The following is a 20,566-nucleotide window of genomic DNA, read 5'->3' as shown; positions in this document are numbered from 1 at the left end:
CATCACATCATATCACGTTGCTCGGGCATTCAAGTGTTTGTTCAAAGTCGCAGTGCGCTTATGTTCATTCAATTACTCTTCGTGTATACAATAAAATAAGCCAAGTGGTGATCAGACTGAGGTTACAGTCATCGGCTGGAATCTGATCACATCATTGCCGCGTACATATCCATCTTCCGAGATCATTACTGAGTATTTCAGACACCCAGCTCTCCAAGCTTCTGCTCAGCCGCCTCGCACATGGCCGGGTGAACGACTTCCTCGACTGCGACAAGTCGTCGCATCATGCTGGCCACGTCGGACTTGAGCTGCTTGTTGCCATCCTTCTCCTCTTTGAGGGCGATCTTCTGCTTAATGAGGGCAGATTTCTGCGTTTTAATCTTCTTCTTGAGCGTCGCGTTCTCCTCTGACACCTTGTCGATCAACTCGGACATTTTACCCTACTTGCTGCCCAAGTCCATTAACTGCAAGGGGAAAATATTGTTAGCGTCCATGGCTTTACCAAAGTTTGAAGTGATATACTTACGCTTTCGTGAACACATTCCCACTTGTCTCTGTCGGCCCTAGCCATATCGTCAAGCTCGTCGGAGAAACTATCGAGCGTTTGCTTGCAGTAGGCGCGGAGTTTGTTCTTGACAATCGGAAACAGGCTCCAGCTCGAAAATCTTGGCACCGGCTGTGGTGATCAGTTCGCCGTTTTCTTCAATTGAGTCCTGTTGCTGGCCGAGGAGCGTCTTGATAGCGGCGATCTCAAGCGGGACGTTACATTCTTCAATCGTTTCCTGCTAATCACATCCGTCAGCCAAGGGTTCCGAAGCTGAGTATGTCTGCGCCTCGATATGCACTTTGAAACCTCTGGCGCCACGACCACTGAACCCTGCTTTCCAGTCCCAGATCAACATATGACCATCTGGACAGACCCCACACAATATGCCCAAGACGCAACTTAAAGGCAGTGTGGACTGTACTCCCGAGGTATACTGGTACGAGACCGCGATCCCCAAAGTCAAAGGTGTGCCCAGGCTAAGCCTGGAGATACCAACCCAAAGTTTCGACGGAAAAAACAAGCGCTTCGGGGCCCTGAATTATGCTCCCAAGCCGAACTGGATACCTTGGCGCTTGACTTTGAAGACCTGGAAGCGACCCAAGCTGCAGTCCAAGCTAAGCTTGGAGATGCTCACATGAACACCTAGATCCACAGCTCGGGACCCGACACCCAAGGCCATCATCTGAAGACAGACACGAAGACCTGGACATTGTGTCGGGGAACTTTGATGCTCCTGGCTCGCATGCGGGGAAGAAGGGGCAACAAGAGGAGTGCATTCAAGGGTGGATGAGGAAAGAAGCAGTCATACCTGATCGAGAGGAGTCTCCTCGATGACCATATCGATCTCGGTCTGTGTGGAGGTTAGTGAGACCTGGTAGCTAATGCGGTCTTTGATCAATAGCTTACCGACGGGGGAGTGGAGGCTTGCCCAGCTTGCACAGCCTGTGCGTCAAGCATTTTGCGCTGGCGTAAGGTAGTTTTTGCCATCTCGGATGATGATAAATGGTCGTCGCAAGGATGAAGTAAGAGCAGAAGTTGCGGTTGTGGTTGACCTCTGTAGAAGTGAAAGGATGATGATGAAGGAAGAAGAGAAGAGAGGGAGGGAGGGGAGAGAGGAGAGAATTTATAGGCAGCAGAGGGAGGGGCTGGTTACGAAAAGCGCACGTTGAATCACAGTGGCCGCATTCTATTGTTCTCTATTCTGCATTCGAACTGCAGTGCTGATTGGGTGGTAGGTTGCGAGAAAAGTGAATGCCGTTTGGCGATGACAGCTGGCAGCAACTCGCAGTAACTTGCATCTAGCAGTGCATTGCCAGTGTCATTCATCACCTCACTCTATCTAGCGTAATAACAGGTTCTCTTGATTTCCTTATTCTGTCTCTTTACACCTCGAGATCCTTGCTCAACTTCCAAGTGTTCATCCATTACTCTGTACCCCTAACATCGACACTAAAAAACTTCCATCGCCAACATGTCCCGTCCACGGCCGGGCTCGCGGTGCCGACGCAAGATGCGGAGGGAAAGAGAGGAGCTGGGAGAATGGGTGCCGAAGCAAGAAAAGGAGCCCGCCCAAGCTGCCGCCGATCCAGTTCGGGCCTCGACCATCGAATCTACCGCCGAAGCGGCCGCCAGTGCTTCAGCTCCGGATTCCAAAGACACAACTGATGAAACGAAGGCACGTCCTTGTCAACATCGTCATCTTCCTGTTTGTCTCCTACCTTTCTCTTTTCACATATTCGTTAAGCTCACATATTCTTAGGATCGTCACTACTACTATCGCCAGGAGAAGTTTGAACGTCGCTTTGTGGCCCTTGATCGGTGTATCAAGGAACGTATTGATGCCAACATCGTAAAGTGGCGCGCTGCCATAGACGCAGACACCAAGAAACTGCGCCGTCAACACAAAGAGCTGTTAACCAAGGTTAAGAGCGAAGCAGAGCAGATTCGGCGCGAGTACCAGGTGGATATTAGAGACACGAAAAAAGAAATCAACCGCCTCGAACGGAAAGTGGACGAGATACAAGAGGAAAACAAGACTCTCCGGGATGAGATCGCGCGTGAACGTCGCCGCATGATGTACGAGCGATACGATGGTCCTTCGCATGACCAGCAAGCAGAGCGTGCCGAGTGAGGACACATGGAATGCCTTCCTTTTTGATCCCGAAACGGTGCAAGAAGCATTGGTTGTGATTGCTAGAATGAGTGTTGGTGCGAGCTTGTAGACATGGGAGAGCAGAGCAGGTTATGGCAGTTCACAATGTATGATAACCAACACAAGCCGAGAGATGGCTGAGATGGCTGAGATGTCTCTGATACTTTCCATTGACTTCATCTTTCATCTCGTAGTAGCCTTTCCATGTGATGTAATCGTCTTCCTTGGTTGTACTAAATGTCGTGAGGTTCGTCCTTCCCCTTATTCCCCTCCGATTACAAAGAAGGGCCTAATTCAGGATAATTGGAAAGGCTGCTGGCCTCAACATGCTGCCAGCTATTGTCTTATTCAAGCTGATGGTTCATCTTTCGAACTGGAGTTGTTGGTTGATCTATCCTGTGAATGGCTAGTCGAACGACGTGCTTGCCGACACAAGCACATGTCCATGACATTCGTTCAAAGGCTTATTCAACATAAAAAGAGAACAGACCATCGACACAGCAAGTGAAAGGTCAACAACAATATCCACTTGTGAACTTGTGCTAAGATGAACTATCTGCAGAGTAGAGTAGATCGAGTCTTTTCAAAATAGGGGTAACTACCCTGAACCTGCAGCCACATTCTCCTTAGCCACACTAAGCGCCACATGTCCACTCGGATGTCCCTGGACCCAGGAAACAACAGCTCTCAACACTTCAACTTACAAGGACTTGAGCGGTGCCGTTATGTGGTCAAGGTGACCTCTATTCCCTAGTTATAGTCGCCGGGAAATGACTCCAATATCGTCATGGATTTCGTGAGTATCTCATCACCATCTGTCACTACAACCATGACACCCAACTAATTGCTCTCCGTACAGTGGTCGCGCTTATTGAGCCCTCTCTCGTCTGGGGGCACCCGCAAGGACCTGGGACATGATCCTGCGAAACGACTTCACCGGTTCGAAAAGCAATATAGCCTCTTACTCGTGAGGACCAGCGAAGTTAGCCCATGCCTGCGACAAGCACTAACCAGAGTAGTCTGCTTGGAGAGCATCATCCAACCTATCTCGAGACAGCGACGCCGCCGAGACCCTTGAAATCCGCCTTCAGGAACTCACCAACATCCTAAGCGACGAGAGCCGAAGGCCGTTACCGCATCCATGTATCCAATACTGCTCGCTCAAGCAAATCTACGTGCCCATTGGAAAGATCGCTACGACTTCGTACAACGAGTGGATCATTAAGGAGGCCGTCCTCTTCTTTGCGACCCTTATCGAGAGCGAGGAGGAAGCGTTTGTTGAGAACCAAACCTTTTCCGCCAGCCTGACGAATCTTCTCGTGCGAATCACTGGCATCAACAGCGTGCGCCTGGGCCTGGATACCGAGTCGCGTGTCGTCGAGCTAGCATTTAACATCACAACCAAGATTCGGCTGGACCCGAGTATTCTACCAGCATGGTTCAAGACACACCGCGGCGTAGCGCTTCAGAACAGGGAGAAGGATGAGAACCCACGCGATACGTTCGTTGGACGGACACAAAAGGCCGACTTCCCCCTGTTTTATATCCTCATGGACTATATTCACCACGAGGGTAAGGTGGGCGACTTTGCGCGAACAGGTCTGCTGTACATCATCGAAGCTGCGTCGAGTTCAGGACCGCTGGAACAATGGATTGTCGAAAGTGACCTATCAACTTTGATGGCAACAGGTCTTGGTGCTTTGTACAGCCAACTGAGCCGCAAACTCGTCGTCGACCATCTCCCTCATAACCTACCCCCTATTCTCGCCTTCTCCGATTACGAACATCCTACATCTAACTACGAAGTTATCAGCTCGTGCTCACCTGAGTTCCAATCTCACCTTGAAACCTTCTTATCACATCTATTATTCTGGCAAGACGTCTTGAACCACTGTCGGTCTGTAGAGGTCAAGTCGACTCTGCTGGAGCATTTCCAAGTTATTTTCCTTCAACAGTTATTGTGAGTCTCCAGCGACTCTCACCCCGAACTATGCTAACAGGTTAGATACCCCTCACTGCTAGAGTCCTCTGATATCGACGGAGGCTCGTCTGTGGCTGTTTTGACTTATCTTCGCCGTATCCTGGAATCACTCGATCACCCTGACATGATCAACCTCATCCTTCACTACCTCCTCGCACTCCCCGATAACATCGCTTCTGCCCGACCTGGCTCAAGCTCGTCTGCCAGCAAGGCTCGCAAGAGAAAGTCGATGGACCTGGCCACGATGTTGGCAGAAAGAGCAGAACCTGCTGCTACGCCCCTACTCTTCAACCTGGTTGATCTCGTTCTCGCATGCTTGAGATCGCGGAATCAACAAACAATTCATGTTACCTTACAACTGGTGTCAGCTATACTTAAGAGACACCACCGATATGCTATCGTCACTCTCCTAAGAACTGATAATGTTCCTATTCAGAATGCCACTAGAACAGTAGGCGCTCAAGAGCAAGAGGTCGAATTCATCATGTCATTGGCGGGAGCAATAGGAGGTGAAGATGACTTTGATGAGGTCTATCAGCTTGTCCTTCGAGATACCATGTCGAGGCTTGAAGCACACCCTTGCTCTCTCAAGCTCGTCGCGCCCAGGGCATCTACGAGTAACCAAAGGCTGCCCGACAGCCTTCCCGGAGCACCCAAAGAGGTTGCAGATCACACTCTGCGACCTGATGACCCTCTTCTCAACTCACTACTGGATCTCCTGGAGACATTCTTCGTCAATCAAGTCGAGACGAATTTGTCCGTCACTGAGACACTTGTTGACTTGGCGGTCTGCGGTTTTATGAAGATCGAAGGATGGTTGACGCGAAGTCCAAGCTCTTATATATACAATGAAGTTGAGAAACAAAGACGTAAGTCTACGGAGGACGAAGATGTAGAGAGTGAAGACGACGATGATTTTGAGGATCTGCCATCCCCAACCCCAGAACAGAAACAGCTACAAGCCATGGAACAATGCCGCCAACGGCCGCAATGGTCTCAGGCGTCTTTACCGCGTGTTTTCAACGTTCTCAGAAGACTGGAAGAGCAGGTGGCTGCCTACAGAAGGAGTATTCCCCGATTTGACGAGTTGGTGCAACAACGGCGCGACGCCTTCAGGACTGCGGATGCAATGTTACACCACGCGGGTCCTACACCCAGGCCGACCCCCATCAGCGAAGATCCTCCCGATCGACCAAGCTTTGAAGAGGTATCGCGCAACGCATCGCCTTCCCGACCGTCGGCACTGGAAGGATTAGCGCATCGTCTCTTGTCCGAGTTGGGAACGCCGAGCCGTGCCAGCAGCCCGCGAGGACGCAAAGAGCTGGGCCGTAGCTCTGGAAGCGGCAACGCGACACCTGGAAGGTCTGTGCTTAGTTCCAAGGAAGCGTCTCATAGCAGGGGGCGAGGCACTCCTGGACGTAGCCACTCTCCTCCAAGGACGCTCGATACCATCGATTCAGCGCAGAAGGCCAGGGAAGAAGCGCTTGCTCGACAGATGGCGGAATTTGCGGCTATGGACCAAACTATCCTCTCTAAGAAGGTGGGATTGCCAGATGTCAAGGTTGAGCCTATTCCCCTCAAGTTTGACAAGAGGCCAATGCCCGAACCTATGGAGACCGAAGTTACGGAGGAGGAACATGCTGAGCAGGCCCCCTCTGAAGCTGATGAGGACCAGTTTGAGGATACCGTGACTGATCTTACTGAGCAATTACCTGTGGAGGTGAAGGATGAGGATGATGCGAAGACGGAAGATACGGAGACTGATCTCTCTGACGCCGAAACTGCGCCTGAAATTGCCGAACCGATGGAACCGGTTGAGTCAGAGGCGGAGGATTCGGCAAATGTTGATGCCGAAGAAGGTGAACCTGCTAAGGAAGTGGAAGTCAACGAAATCGAGGCCAAGGACCTGAAGGTTGATGAACCTGAGCCTAGTGAGTCTGAGTATCACGACACCGAGACCAAGGAAGACGAACCAGAGGAACACAAGATTGCGACACCCCAACGAGAGACTCGAAATCTGGATACACCAGAACCCGAAACTCCTCAACCCAGAGAAGCAAGGGAGAACACAACAACTGTTTCAGTGTCGCACGTTGTAACCAACGTTATCATCCTACAATCGTTTCTCTTCGAGCTGGCTGCCCTTATTCAAGTCAGAGCAGGTCTATTTGATGAGGTGCGGTTCGTATAGCGTGGAATTTGGACGGGAGATGCATTCGATTGAAAGAACTTTCTCACGATTCATGAGAGATGGCATGGGTACTTTACTTATAGATGGGAGAGGGATTATTCTTATATTATAGATACCATGATCGCAGCTTTGTGTCTGGTTAAACGTGACATTTGGGGGGTTGTGGATCGTAACTTCGTGTATTCATGTGAACCCAACGCCGGCTATATGTATATATCTATGCAATGTAATAATTAATTTCATGTCATCGTTTCATCCCATTCTATCCATCGTCTTATGACTCCATCGACGGCCTTGATTCCTTCTCTCGTGGCCTCCACCTCAAACCACTCGCGATGCTCTCTCCCACAAGCATCACATTTCTCTGCATCTTTCTTGAGACCCATGCCCGCTAGTTCGATGTGAACTAAGCGCTCTACTCGGTGCACATGCTGCGTCATATGGGGAACTACACCAGATGACTCCTGTGACCCAGGGAGATATGGGTAGTATCGCAGAATCTCAACTTCATGACCACACTGACGCTGCCATTGATTCAAACGACGCTGAACATTTGCTGCGCGGCCGATCTTGAGAAGCATGGTGTTCTTTGATGTTGATGGATCAGCGGCCGCGAAGCTTGAAACAGCGTTACTAGCACTTCGAGATCGCGGTGGCCGATTCGGTGAAGGTGGTGAAAGAAGCGAACGCGCTGCGTCAACGGGCGCAGAAGACGACTGAGATGTAGGTGTGAGCCAGAACATGTATATGAAACCAGGTTCTTCTGAAGCGCCTAAGGGACGTGCTAGTTCGGACATAAGCGCCGAGGCGGTCTGGGCGTCTACAGAGTCGGGAATGAAGTCTTTTATCTGCGCTGTCTGCGAGGCTGTGGACTTTCGCGAGCGTCGAGAGTTTTTGGCGGAAGATGTGTTTTGCGATGCGGTGAGATGTTGTTTTGAAGTGCGCTTTGGCGGTACCGAGGCCGATGTTTTCTGGACTGGACGAGGTTGCGGTCGTGAAGGCCGAGACTCCTGGACATCTTGGAGAGGTACTGAGAAACAGCAACACATAAGAGACTGCTTCGGCTGCGGTTTCGGTCTCGGCGCGGTCTGCTTTCGCCCATCTGTATCCCTTCTATACTTCTTCTTCTCCTGCAAATCCACCAACCCCAACCTATCCGCAAGTGTATCCAAACTCGTGCGGCCTTCCAAAATCGGCGTCGAAGTAGCTCTAGGCCCCGGACTCGAATGCGCCGACATATTCGCCTGCTCTCGATGCTGCCAGCAGTAGAGACTCTCATCACGAGGGTCGGGAGTAACAGGTCTTCCGCGCTTATCAGTCTTGGGCGCCGTCTGTTGAACGGCGCGGCGGCATGGGCGGCCGTTGGAGGTCAGTCCACGACATGTTCCGTTTGTGGCTTTTGAGTCAGAGCGGTTGAGGTAGGACTCGGGGGTGTTTGCGACAAAGGGCATTGTTTTGTTGAAAAGGCGGTGGGTTAGAGATAAAAGGAATGACGAGAGGAACAAAGAGAGTCTGTTGGTTATGGGCGGTTTATTTAAACGAGGGAGGGAATTGGTCTGTGAAACAGGGAAGGAGAGACCCTGATTAGGAGTTGGAAAATGAACTGGGGTTTCTTGTTTTTGGACATCTTGGCTTGGCTGAAGTGGTTGATATTAGACTGTTAGTGGTTGGTGAGCGAGGCTGACATGACGGTGATGGAGAAGGGAGTGGGTGAGGTTGATGTGGCTGTGCGTGGCTGTGTTGGAAGCGTAGGCTGAATAAATGAAGCAGCCTTTCGTGGCCAAATATTATGGTACGAATCATTGCAGTGAGTATTTGGTATTTGCTCGTAGATTTGTCTTGGTAGCAGCGATCTGGTGTTGTCGATGATGCAGTGTTGTGTTGGTAGTGCAACCATGTCAATCAATGCCTGTGCAAGTTGGGTGAAGCGACGCCCTTATATCCGTTGTTGAACCCATGCTTCAGTAGACAAATAACCATCTGCCAGTAAACGAATCGAGTTATTCGACGAAATTTGAGGCCTTGCCAATCTCAGAAGTCTTGAACACACTCATATGACGCTGGATAGGTATCTCGCTGCTGACATGAAGGAGTGTTGACAGACAGAATCACATCCAACAAAACGACAAGCTGCAAATGTGCGAGAAGCGAAAATGGAGTTTCACCGTTCCAAGAATATCCAGGGGGCTTGATGAGAATAAACGCTCTTATATATTCTGACTCGAAAGATCGCAACGCCATGTCGCCAACGCCTCCTTGATTTCATGCTTAAAGCTAAATTGCCCGAGACTGGACAAGTTCCTCATTCGCAGATATAACAGCCTGATGCCAACTCCAAGTAAAAAAGAGAACCCTGATAACAACGACGCCAGTATGATGATGGTGGCCAACCAATTGAGCTATTCCATCCCATTTCTTATTTCCGACCAGGGCGCAACTCATCCACCTTGATGGCCCTGGACCTGCAGCCACAAGCCATAGAGGTTCCTCACTACAGCGATGGCGACGGCGATGATGGGCAAGACGTTTCCTCAGGTGATGCTTGGTTCATGAAATTGAAGCCCACGATGCCTTCAGCAACAATCTTGTCCTGTCCAGAGGCGAGACGAGAGTATACTGAAACACGTCTTCCAATGATTCCATCACCGCCAACCTCGAGCGATAATGGCTCTTGTAAGGGTAACTCGACGTACTCGCGAGATGTCGGAGGCGTTTGGAGGGAAAACTGGCGGAAGAGTCCACATTCACTGGCGTTTCTTGTCAGGTCACCACTAGAACTTCTCGACGTTAACTTTGAACTGTTCAGAAGCAGAAGGATGAGACTCACTGAATGACAACGTATAAGTCGGCGAAGCCCTTCATACTGCACTCTTCACTTGGAGTGAGTCTTGCGTGTGTTGCTCTTGAGCTTGAAGGACTACCGGGAGTGTGAAAAGCGAGATCACCGCAAATATTGGATGAGATGGAGTTGATGGGAGGATTGAGAGCGGCGAGAGCGCCTCCTCGAGGTCTGTTTGTGTATTCTGGGCCGCACATGGTGATGTTGATGGTTTGGGTGAGTGTAAATGCACTGGTGAAAGTTGGTGAGGAAAAGATATAAAGTAAACAGAGAGATATATAAAACATGAAGAGAACATTTATTTCAAGAACAAATCCAATTACTACAAGATATAGTCACTGCTAGCTATTCTGAAACTTGCCGTATCTCTCTCGAAGTCTCTCACTGAAGTCCAAGCCATAGACAAGAACCAATCACTGCGTCGCAAGACCTAGCGTTGTTCCTAATTGGGCAACCTCTATAGGTGACAAGGTTCTGAGGCGCTCGAGCGAGTTAGCGAGTATGAGCAAGTTTGCGCAATTAGTGCGACTCTCTTCTCCATCAACAACACATCAACACCTTGATGAACTCGAGTCCCGAAATACGTACCAACCACCGTGGAAGCACGCAAGAATAAGATATTATTAATTGTTAGCTCTGACGCAATCGCTCTCCATCATGTTCTTCTCTAGGATCCCGCTTCTACCCCTCTTCTTCTTTGTCTCCTCCTCCTCCTCGTCTGAACCTGATCTTGCTTCTGATCATAATCAAGCTTATACTGCTCTTCCTGATAATATTCAGTCTTTTTCTGCCATGTCTGTTGGTACTTACTCTCTTCCGGCGCTGCCGTACGCCTATGATGTGAGTTCCCCGCCGTGATATCTGGCATGAAAGTATGAGAAGTTGACCATAGCAAAAGGCCCTTGAGCCTAGCATCTCTGCTCAAATCATGGAACTTCACCATAGCAAGCACCATCAAGCCTACGTAACAAACCTCAACGCCGCGCTAAAGAACTACGCAACCGCTACTTCGACCAACGACATCGCCGGCCAGATCGCCCTGCAATCAGCCATCAAGTTCAATGGCGGCGGGCACATCAACCACTCTCTCTTCTGGGAGAATCTCAGCCCCTCAAGCTCTGCTGACGCAAAGCCCGAGAGTGCTCCTACGCTTAGTGCTGAGATCTCAAAGACGTGGGGCAGCATTCAGGCGTTCCAGGAGGCGTTCAAGAAGACACTTCTGGGACTGCAGGGTAGTGGTTGGGGATGGCTTGTTAAGGATACGCATGGTCTTCGTATTGTTACGACGAAGGATCAGGATCCTGTTGTTGGAGGAGAGGTTCCTATTTTTGGTGTTGATATGTGGGAGCATGCTTACTACCTTCAGGTAAGTCTACCCCAAACAATTCAGGAAAACGACTAATACTGTGATAGTATCTTAACGGAAAGGCTGCCTACGTTGACAACGTCTGGAACGTCATCAACTGGAAGACTGCCGAGGCTCGATTCACCGGTACTCGTGAGGACGCCTTCAAAGTCCTCCGCGCCTCCATCTAATAAACGATGATATCACAAAGGGCACAAAGCTATTGTGATCAACATATTCATCCCGCCATATTAGCACAAACAATAAAAAACACTCAATCTCAAGCTTTTCCTCAATATGCAGTGAAACCTCCAAACACCATGGCAACGTGCTCTACTCGTGACACTCAGTCTCGGATGGCTACCCATGCGTTTGACTCGTGCAGCAGGACGCCGTGTCCTGTCTATTTCTTTTTATCCTGACCGCCAAAGCCCGTTTTCTTGAGCCCGTTGCGTTCTGTGCAATTTCATCAAGGAATATGCAGCCTGCCGTATGTATGTCTATGTAAGCCACACGTCTAAATGTGCACACACACACACACACCAAACGAAAAGCGGTCTGAGGCAGCCTGTTGTGAAATTCTGTGATACCATGAATGTAAGTTACAATTCCGCTGTATCTCGGTACAAGCTTTCTTGTGTATTTCCGGATCTGTTTTGTTCAGCTGTAAATATGAAGCTTGTGTCGTGTCTGTGCTACGACGTCCATGCATGGGTGAGCTTCACGATCCCGCACGATCGGAAGTTGAGATCGATTTGCATCAGGAACTTTTGCAGAAGATGATAAAGTCCTGTATTATGCGTTGTCGCTGGATGTGACGGTGAGACATTATATTGACTCACCCACTTTCACCATTGCCAACTCACATAATCCCAGATCTATTTAGACATCCCGCCACTTTTGATCTCACGGGAACCAAAAACGGGCTGAAGCATCAAAAACGGAACGGCTCCCGTCGCAACGGTACGGTCCCTTTAGCAAACAAACAAACATCCAACGCCATGGCATTGCCGGAACCCGAAATCAGTCAACCAATGGGTAAAATGATCTCCTAGACGGCTAGACGAAACACACAGCGCGGATAGACACATCTCCTTAATAATAGCATCGCGGTCTTTCCGGTACCACGGCATGGATGCGGCATCAGGGGTTGGGGTTGCTAACTCGTGCGAGGCCTCAGTGAGAGGTATAAAGAGTCGAGATGAAGCAAGACTTGAGAGAAAATCTTCGGAGTGAGACCACTAGAAATATTTGGCGCTCTTTGTCATTCGTTTTTCTGTTTAACTCATTTGCCATATTCTCAATACGGTCGCTTCTGGAATCTTCGCTTTTCCGAACATGTTTTTCTTCGCTCGCCTCACCCTCGTTGTGCTCTGGTAGCTGTTTCTTATTGTCTCTCGGCTGGGATAGATACTGATTAGTACAGGGCATTGGCTGTTTGTGCACAGCATACCGTCACTGTGACAGTAACTGACACCATCACTAACTGTCCTTCCGCTGGCTTGAGGTTCTATCCTCGCGCTGAAGCTACAGTGACTGAGTGTGCCCTCTCTTGCTACACTACCGTCTCTCAGTGTACTTCTACTCAGTACATTGGCACTTCTTCTGGTATCGAGCTTCCGACTGGTTCTTCGGTTATCCTGTCTGAGTCTGAGACTTTCACCAACGTCATCTCTCTGCCTACTGTTTCTATCCCTTCTACCAGCATCTTTGCCAACACTTCTTTATCCTACACTTCTGTCTCTGAGACTTCCAGTGTCGTCTCCCAGCCTGATGTCTCCATTGGTTCAAGTGCTCTTGCTGGAGAGACTTCGTCTGAGCTGGAGTCTACCGTATATGGATACTCAACCAGCACTGCCACCCTGAAGGTGACTTCCGAGATCGTTACCAACCTGGAGACGATGCCTACTTTTGCCCCGAGTGTTGACTCTTCTGCTCTTGCACCTGGCCCTACTCAGTTCCCGCAGGGTGAGGAGACCACGACACTCTCTGAGGGCTCAACTGAGCAACCTTCCGAGTCTCTTTCCCTGGGCACAGAGTCAGTTCCAACCAAAGGCTTGAGTACTGAGACTTATGTCTCGCAGCAAGGCAGCTCTACCCTCTCAGAAGACACTGGCGCTTCTACTGTCCCTGAAAGGGTCTCTACAACCACTCTTAAGTCAGTTATCACCAGTCAGGTCATACTCACGGAGAGAATCTCGACTATTTACACTGCTTCCGCTGAGGCCTCCACATCTGAGGAGAATACTGAAGTCGTCGAAACCTCCTCAGCTGAAGGTGCTAGCACCGAGACTGGGCAGGGTCCTGCTTCCGCTGCGGATGCCAGCTCTGAGGCTGCTACTATTCCTACTGCTGAGTCCACAGCCGCTGGAGCGTCTACACTCACGACAGAAGCTGAAATATCCACCACTACACCATGCACGTCGACCAGGCACACTCACATCTACGACAATACCACTATCGTCCACAGCACAGCCGATCAAAGTAATGACTCTTCCGCTTTGGCTGGATCCTTCACCTCGGCTTCTTCCCTCGCATCTGAGTATACCTCTGCCACGTCCGAGGTGATCGAGCAGACTACAGCTATCGGTGCTGAGACATCAGAGGGTCAAGCTGGAGTGTCCACTTCCGAATATCTCGAGGGCACGACTGAGACTGTTGTTGGAGTCCAGACCACTCTTCCTACTGAGTTCATTCCAATTGAGTCCACCGCTACTCAAACAGACTCCGAGATCGCCACTTCCTCTCAACCAACTGAAACACCAGTACCTTCTGCAGAGTCAACCGGCCCTCAAGGCTACGACTTCGGACCCAGCTCCAACGACGGCTGGCCAACCGCCTCTTTCGCCTCAACGGCCGACGCAGCAACTGGATTCACCACTATTCTTACCACAAGCGAATTCACCGAGGAGTCTTCTACCACCACTGGTGTCAAGGAACCTAAATATGAACCACCTGCTTACGAGCCTCCTTCGTACCGTGAGCCAGCTTATGTTCGCAAGCGATGGGGTTTCTAATGGTGAGGAGATATAATGGCATATTATGCTTTCTTTTTCTTTCTTTCTTTCTTTCTGAATGACTTGATGTCTTTCTACTTATTTGATTGGGTCTTTATTTGTATGTGATACTTATTTTGGTATTGGCATTTGATGGGGGTTAGATAATTGAAAGAAAATACAACGGGGTGGTTTTACAAGTGTTCCTTTCCATGACAGATGCCTGTCCTTGTATGGAGCCCTTGACGTGATGATTCATGAGTGATAGACTCCTCTATGATCCATTACGACTATTCGATATGTCTACAGACGATGAATATCTATCTTACGCCATGTATTTTCACTCCAATCCATCCAATTCATCATCCAAGCACTGTTATTACCCCTACGCAACCTCCCAATCCATTGGTTCAACCATCCACTCCCACTCATCATCACCCTGAACCTCTCCCATGCCCATATGTTCATCCCCATCATCCCACTGCCTCTGCATCGCCTCCTGCACTCTCCCCGCGGCAATGCCATACCCGATCTCCAACCCTCCCAAGATCTGTCCTACAAGCCACGTCAGATCATACATCTTTAACGGCGGCGTTTCCTTGCCATCAGCAACATCCTTCCAACGATTCCGAAGCTCTTTCGCCTTACGAAGAGCTTGGTTCACTTCCCCTCTGCCTAGCGCCTCGTGGACCGGACAATCTGGCATTTCTAACTCCATGAGCACATTCTCGTGATACGTGTGATTTCCCGTCTTGAACGAATTGCCGCGCGATACTGATATGCCGAAAACCATCAGGAGAAGAACAAGCGCTTGTTCAATCCATGCGTAAAACTCATGGAAGTCAACTTTAAAATTCCGCTCAGCATCCGTGACCAAAAACCCAAATTCCTCTGGATTCAGCGCGCGGTGGTACGAAGTCTGTAAATCGAGGTACTTCCACCGTAGACGCTGACAGGCTTGTTCAAAGCGGTGAAAGGCCTGTGTTGGGTTCAAGCGCGTTGTCGATGTTGATATTGAAACTGGGTTTCTTGGAGGGGCTGAGGATGGTGGGGGTTGTGAAGGTTGCGAGGATGCGCGTGCTAAAGGCTGTGACGACGAGCGCGTTGAAGGAGCTGAGTTTGCGAGACGAGAGCGGCCGTTTATGGCCCAGATTGAGTCGTTTAGACCTGTTGGTGTTTTGGACATATCGGATATCGTTGCTGAAGAGGTTACGCTGATTTGTGAGCGAGTGGAATAGTCATAAGCGTTGTCGTAGATGAGTTTGAGATGCCACGTGAGCGAACGTAAAGCATAGATGGACGCAGAAGCGCACAATTGGAGCTTCCAAATGGCCAAGCAGCTTCCACTGAGTCCCTTTATCTACCTCGCCGTGGAGGGCTGCTCTCTCACTCGTTCCGTGAAACCGAATGTCACAATGAAGCAGGGCACTAGCCCATGGATCTCACAACCAATTCAATGCATGCGTTTCAGGTACGAGGTAGAATGACAAGCTATTGGTTAGCTCTATAAATAATATGCTGTGGTGAATAAAGAAATGAGATCATGAACGAATGTGAAAGTGCAACATCAAAGAGAACAGCGCTCAACTCAAATGATGGTTTACGGTACAGAATTCGTAGCGTCTGATTGGCTAATCTATCGGCGGTTAACGGTTGGCTGCGCAAACAAACGCCCTGAAACAACACCAAGAAATCATCACCAACACCGTCACCAACACAACTTATACTTCTCGTTAGTAATCATCATAAATCCATGTCGTAACCATATCTGTATTGATATATACAATCTCCACGTATCGACACAGCCAGCTCAACCAGCTTCCACTACCAATCCCATGTCCAGAAATCAATTAATAGCCTGCTCGCCTAACAAACACATCATAAGCTGGCCATGTATGCACCAAGGTAGGTAAGGCGACAGCTCTCAATCATATATGCACCCCAACTCCCTGCTCTGGATGCTCTGTTCCAGACGCTATCCTGATGACCCAACTCAAAAGCAGCAAAATAACGCAACTCCATTATTGACGTCCGATCTCCTTGTTCGTGATCGACAGTTTATACAACGGTCCTGCCTATGTAGAATCGCGAACCTTCTTGGTAGCCTTGGCTGTACCAATATGAGTGTTGTGCACCTATTCTTGTTAGCGTTGCGTTTGCGAAACCTGGAAAGACTATACATACCTTTGTTGCAAATCGAAGACTCGTCAATGTTTCCTTCAGATGCTGCTCAAGAGGTGACACCATGACAAACATCAGAGTCTTGCTGTTACCGCCCAAACTGTACTGCAGCAAGTGTGTCAACTTGGAGTTGCGGTATGGAATGTGACCTGAACCTCGACCAAGGGCCTCAATAACATCACCGAGACAGCTGAGACTCTTGTTGATGTTTTGTGTCTCCTTCATTCGATCGCCTTCAGCCTGTGAGTGCTTGAGACGCTCGGAACCAGCCAAATCGACCAGGTTGAGCGTACCCTCGCAACGCTCCCCTGTAGCTGAGTTTTCTCCGATCAACTTCAGGATGAAGATACTGTGAGAACGAGACGACCGCTCGTTGGCCTTGGTTGCAGCCACTGATCGGTTGTTCTGTGCTTCTTCAAGCATAGTCTCCACACTTGATGGGCTGTCGAGACGGACTGACTTGCAGTTTGTGATGGTTGTCTGCTTGCGAGCTTCGTCATGCCGAATCTCGAGCCTTTTCGCCGATCGCTCATTTGGCGTCAACAGGTCGTTGAGCTCCTCATTGTACACCTCAACGAATGAACCCTCCATTGTGTACTCCCAAGACTTCTCCTTGAGCTTGGTGATAGTGTCGTAGATCATATGGGTGGCACGAGGAATCATACCATCGTTAGACGACATGGTATGCGTCTTTCCAGATCCAGTTTGACCATAACAGAAGATGCAAACATTGTACCCGTCAAGGGCACTCTGGACAAGCTGAGAGATCTCACCAAAGATCTCCTGGTTCTGAGTGCCAGGAACGAAAACGCGATCAAACTCGAAGGGATAGTTCTTTCGTGTGATCTGTCCCAGACTACTCTTCTCCTCAGGACCAGCCAAAACAATTTCAGCAGATGTCTTGTCATCGGGGAACGACATCTTGGCCTCCTCGCCCTCACCATTGCCAAGTGCAGGTCTCACTCGACACATGACTCGGATGTTGCCCTTGAGCTCCTGGTACTTATTGAAAAGTACTCGGCGTTCCGTCTCCTCCTTGATGAGTTTGTGCTGGGCCTCCTCTGCAATGCGCAGAGCTTCTTGGAGCCGTGCTTCCATGCTGGCGAATGAGTCGGATTGCGCCTTGCTGTCAGATTCCAGAAATTCGACGTGTGATCGTAGTGAGTTAATCTTGGCCTCGAGTGTTGTGTTGGCTGCTGAGAGCTCGGCGATGTTCGTCTGCAGGCTGTTCTTCAAGATACGTTCTCGCTCGAGGTCTCCTCGAAGGCCTTCCACTTGAGAGTTGACTTCTTGAAGTTCTCGATCCTTCCTCTGAATGGCCATTCCCATGTCTTGATGCTCATTGCCCATTCGAAGTCGTAGTTCCTGGATTTCGCGGTCCTTCTTCTGTCGCTCTTCAGCCAGCTCCTGATGGTACATTCTAGTCAAACTCTCGATCTTTTGCTCGTGATCTTTCGTCTCTTGCTCTTTCAATCGATCCAGTTCTCTTCGAAGCTCGTCGACTGCTGTTCTGTGTTGCCTCGTCATATCGTCGATCTTTTCTCGGTGCTTTCGTTCCAGGTCATCCACTTGTCGTTGATATTCCCATTTCTGTTTCTCCATCTCATGTCGAATTTGGCGTCCTTCCTCTCTTGCTGCATCAAGATCGGACTTGAGTGCGTCGTTCCTTAGGTCAAGTTTCTCTCTGTCACCCTCCAACTCTTGCACTGTAGACTTGATTAGTAGCTGAGTATCCCATCCAATGATACTACCTACCTCGCTTCTTGGCAAGTTCAAGAGCATCGTCTTGTCCCTTGCGTTCGCTCAAGGTGGTATTTACCATCTCCTTGAGTTCTTTGAATTGAGACTCCATATCAACTACTCGGCCATCGACGTCCCAGGCTACATATGATGTCAGATTAGAATCTTTGTTCAAAAACGACTTGCTAGGGGAGGAGTTCTTGACGGGGCTTGTGAATTGTTTGACTGGTGACAAAGATAGAGACGCTTCAAACTCATGGAGCTTCCTCTTGACCCTCTCGTTGGTCGGTGGCTTCAGAGGGACTGCCTAAGGCCGCTCTGACAAGATCTGTCGAGAGGTTGAAGCTGACATGTTACTTTGATCATCTCTACCATGGCGCTTGCATGGAATATTAGAAACATGTGAGGTGGTTGAAGATTGTGAAGACTGTCGTGTTAAGGGTCGGGAAATCGCTTGACTTCCGTGAGGAATGTTGTCATCAAGACTCATTTCAAGGAATCTTGAAGTCAGAGAACTATCTCTGATCGTTGGCAATGTTGCGAAAGACTGTGAGGTTCTGATTTTATCGCATGAAAGTGTGGTGATAGATTGAGATGTATCTTGCGAAAGTGTCGTCGTACCATTGTTCGTTGGAGCTTCGTATCGGTCTTCTTCGCGGAGAGCATGGGCCGTACGCGGACGAGGTGCTTGACTCTTCGATCGGGCATGGCCAGGACGTCCGTTGACTCCATTGACTCCGTTCACTCCATTGATTCGCGATGTGGCTGTCGGAGCACCGTTTCGAGCGGCCTGGTTCCTGCTAAAGACATTTGAAGATGCGCCGTATCGTGACTGGGTGGCCGAGGGTTGCTTGAGCTGGGGAGAATTAGCAGCTGTCATGCGATCATAATGATCCAGCAGAAGCAAGCCCTCTAATAACGAGGGTACCAAGGATCTCAACTTACCCCGGAGGACATTCCGGCCAAACTCTGAGGCCTCATATTTGATCGAACACCAGCCGCGGCGGGAACATGCGATGTTGGCTTTGAAGGATATTCGAGGGCGCGATCAGAGAGAGGTTTGCGCTTGGGGTCAGATTGCGATGCTGCTTCATGTCAGAGGGAACCACCATAGGCGCTCCTTTTGCATACCTGGCTGAGGAATCTCTCGCTTCAGATTCTTCAGAGCCGACAACGAACTTGCCGTCGACGCAATGCGGGCATTATGTTGCGATTCGCTCCATTCTGTGAGTCCAGCCCCTCCAGCCCCTATTGACATCGACATCGACGGCGCCGGCAGTCGACTAATCTTGGAGCTCCTAAATGTCTACACCCAAGAATCATCAGCTTCTGAAACATGAGGGCACCAGGTAAACAACCTACCGGATTCTCCTCCATGGTGAAAACAATGCGCCTAAATACAGGGACCAGGATATGGAAAGCAAGGAGCAGTGAAGCACCCGTATGAACGGCGGTAGCAGGAGGCGTTGCGAATATGCGAAGGATAAAAAGAGTAGCGTAGAAAGCAAAATGGTATCAGTACACGCTTGGTCTCTAGCTCATGGGAGCTATGTGATATTATGGTTGGTTTCGTGAAGAGCCTGATGCGGGATAGCTCGGTTGGAGATTGGCGATTCGAAGCGTTTACTTGTTTATGTAAACACGTTGCCGGGGCAATGGGTCCGAGTCGCATTTGGAGATACCCCACAGCCAATGAGCCGGGTTGCAACATCAGAGGGAGGATAATTGTACTTTGCAAAATGGTACCCTTCTAATGTATATTGTTGATCAATTGTCAATACTCTTGTGAAGCTACCTCTGCTTCTTATCGTAGTGGCTGTAGCTCTCTGGCACATACATCATGCTGCAGACAATGCCAAAACGTCTCCAACGCTTCGCGCCAGGGCTTGAGTTTAATTGTGTTCAAGTGCCAATGAGTTTCTCCTCGGAATAATTGGATGCATGCACGTACTGGCCGCCTTCGAATGTACCTTGAGCTCAGACCTCAATAAAAGGAATAGGAACACCTTTACATTGAGACAAGTTCAGTCCAATGGTTCAATTCCTCTAAGCTCTTGGTCTTAGAATAAAACTCAGAAGCATATGTATAAGTAGAGAAATAGGCTCCCAATGGAGCTGCTTTCAAAGATGCCGGTACAAATAGGTCAATCACGATTGTAATTAACAAGGAATTTTCGCCATTGATTCTATACAGTTAGCATATAACCTTCATATGATCGAAGATATGATGGATGGGCCAAAAATATCGGGCTCCGAGTTTGTCGGAGCTTTGAAGGATGCTGCCAAGTCATCACTCCACCATGAACTCAAGCTTCTTCTGTTACCAGTAATTTATCTTGCACACCCACCCTTGCCTGCGAGAGGATTGACATGTCATTTCACTGAGATAGAAGTTGCAAGACGATTAGACAGATGAACAAATTATTAAATCGTCTTCTCACAGGCGCATCAATCCGTGTAATAATAGGATCTTAGCCAAAAACGTCGCCGTCTCGCTGACTCAGCGCACAATGTTTCGCGGCCATCCATACCCGCACGGGTACCCGTGCAAATAAGGCTGCACGGATACCCGTGCAAATAAGGGAATTTGCTGA

The 20,566-nt window shown here is 49.4% G+C and overlaps 9 protein-coding genes across 10 annotated transcripts; 4 read left to right on the top strand and 5 right to left on the bottom strand.

Annotated features, from left to right (window-relative positions):
• Positions 1–51: 51 nt before the first annotated feature.
• Positions 52–1,610, bottom strand: FOIG_06480 (uncharacterized protein). Its single transcript, XM_031205564.1, has 4 exons — positions 1,356–1,610; positions 648–785; positions 527–607; positions 52–440 (listed from the first exon to the last, which is right to left on the bottom strand). Exons 1-4 carry the CDS (start codon positions 1,383–1,385, stop codon positions 198–200), a joined length of 492 nt encoding a protein of 163 aa, XP_031064288.1. The 5' UTR covers positions 1,386–1,610; the 3' UTR covers positions 52–197.
• Positions 646–2,678, top strand: FOIG_06479 (uncharacterized protein; the record flags this gene model as incomplete). Its single annotated transcript, XM_031205563.1, has 2 exons — positions 646–2,252; positions 2,307–2,678. The coding sequence occupies exons 1-2, from the start codon at positions 2,019–2,021 to the stop codon at positions 2,676–2,678; spliced, it is 606 nt and encodes a 201-aa protein (XP_031064287.1). The 5' UTR covers positions 646–2,018.
• Positions 2,679–3,259: 581 nt separating this feature from the next.
• On the top strand, positions 3,260–8,539 carry FOIG_06477 (uncharacterized protein). Of its 2 annotated transcripts, XM_031205560.1 has the most exons (4): positions 3,260–3,495; positions 3,559–3,666; positions 3,719–4,659; positions 4,705–8,539. In XM_031205560.1, the coding sequence occupies exons 1-4, from the start codon at positions 3,487–3,489 to the stop codon at positions 6,869–6,871; spliced, it is 3,225 nt and encodes a 1,074-aa protein (XP_031064284.1). In that variant the 5' UTR covers positions 3,260–3,486; the 3' UTR covers positions 6,872–8,539. The 2 variants fall into 2 exon arrangements, with proteins under 2 accessions (XP_031064284.1, XP_031064285.1); XM_031205561.1 differs by having other exon boundaries at positions 3,559–4,659.
• On the bottom strand, positions 7,111–8,322 carry FOIG_06478 (uncharacterized protein; the record flags this gene model as incomplete). Its single annotated transcript, XM_031205562.1, has 1 exon — positions 7,111–8,322. One exon carries the CDS (start codon positions 8,320–8,322, stop codon positions 7,111–7,113), a length of 1,212 nt encoding a protein of 403 aa, XP_031064286.1.
• An 823-nt stretch (positions 8,540–9,362) lies between the features above and the next one.
• FOIG_06476 (uncharacterized protein) lies at positions 9,363–9,907 on the bottom strand (the record flags this gene model as incomplete). Its single annotated transcript, XM_031205559.1, has 2 exons — positions 9,363–9,648; positions 9,699–9,907. The coding sequence occupies 2 exons, from the start codon at positions 9,905–9,907 to the stop codon at positions 9,363–9,365; spliced, it is 495 nt and encodes a 164-aa protein (XP_031064283.1).
• Positions 9,908–10,220: 313 nt separating this feature from the next.
• FOIG_06475 (Fe-Mn family superoxide dismutase) lies at positions 10,221–11,364 on the top strand. Its single transcript, XM_031205558.1, has 3 exons — positions 10,221–10,550; positions 10,609–11,076; positions 11,124–11,364. The coding sequence occupies exons 1-3, from the start codon at positions 10,368–10,370 to the stop codon at positions 11,244–11,246; spliced, it is 774 nt and encodes a 257-aa protein (XP_031064282.1). The 5' UTR covers positions 10,221–10,367; the 3' UTR covers positions 11,247–11,364.
• A 1,592-nt stretch (positions 11,365–12,956) lies between these two features.
• Positions 12,957–14,072, top strand: FOIG_06474 (uncharacterized protein; the record flags this gene model as incomplete). The annotated part of the gene is made up of 1 exon (XM_031205557.1): positions 12,957–14,072. The coding sequence occupies one exon, from the start codon at positions 12,957–12,959 to the stop codon at positions 14,070–14,072; it is 1,116 nt and encodes a 371-aa protein (XP_031064281.1).
• A 37-nt stretch (positions 14,073–14,109) lies between these two features.
• Positions 14,110–15,644, bottom strand: FOIG_06473 (uncharacterized protein). The gene has a single exon (XM_031205556.1). The coding sequence runs from the start codon at positions 15,235–15,237 to the stop codon at positions 14,437–14,439; it is 801 nt and encodes a 266-aa protein (XP_031064280.1). The 5' UTR covers positions 15,238–15,644; the 3' UTR covers positions 14,110–14,436.
• A 107-nt stretch (positions 15,645–15,751) lies between these two features.
• Positions 15,752–19,591, bottom strand: FOIG_06472 (kinesin family member C1). Its single transcript, XM_031205555.1, has 7 exons — positions 19,335–19,591; positions 19,104–19,278; positions 18,918–19,057; positions 18,594–18,828; positions 17,988–18,113; positions 16,236–17,938; positions 15,752–16,186 (listed from the first exon to the last, which is right to left on the bottom strand). The coding sequence occupies exons 1-7, from the start codon at positions 19,347–19,349 to the stop codon at positions 16,127–16,129; spliced, it is 2,454 nt and encodes an 817-aa protein (XP_031064279.1). The 5' UTR covers positions 19,350–19,591; the 3' UTR covers positions 15,752–16,126.
• Between the last annotated feature and the right edge of the window lie 975 nt (positions 19,592–20,566).

Source organism: Fusarium odoratissimum (genome assembly GCF_000260195.1).
Source record: "Fusarium odoratissimum NRRL 54006 unplaced genomic scaffold supercont1.9, whole genome shotgun sequence".
Classification (NCBI taxonomy): Eukaryota; Fungi; Ascomycota; class Sordariomycetes; order Hypocreales; family Nectriaceae; genus Fusarium; species Fusarium odoratissimum.
Note: the sequence above shows the minus strand (reverse complement) of the source record. Positions and strands in the feature narration are given on the sequence as shown.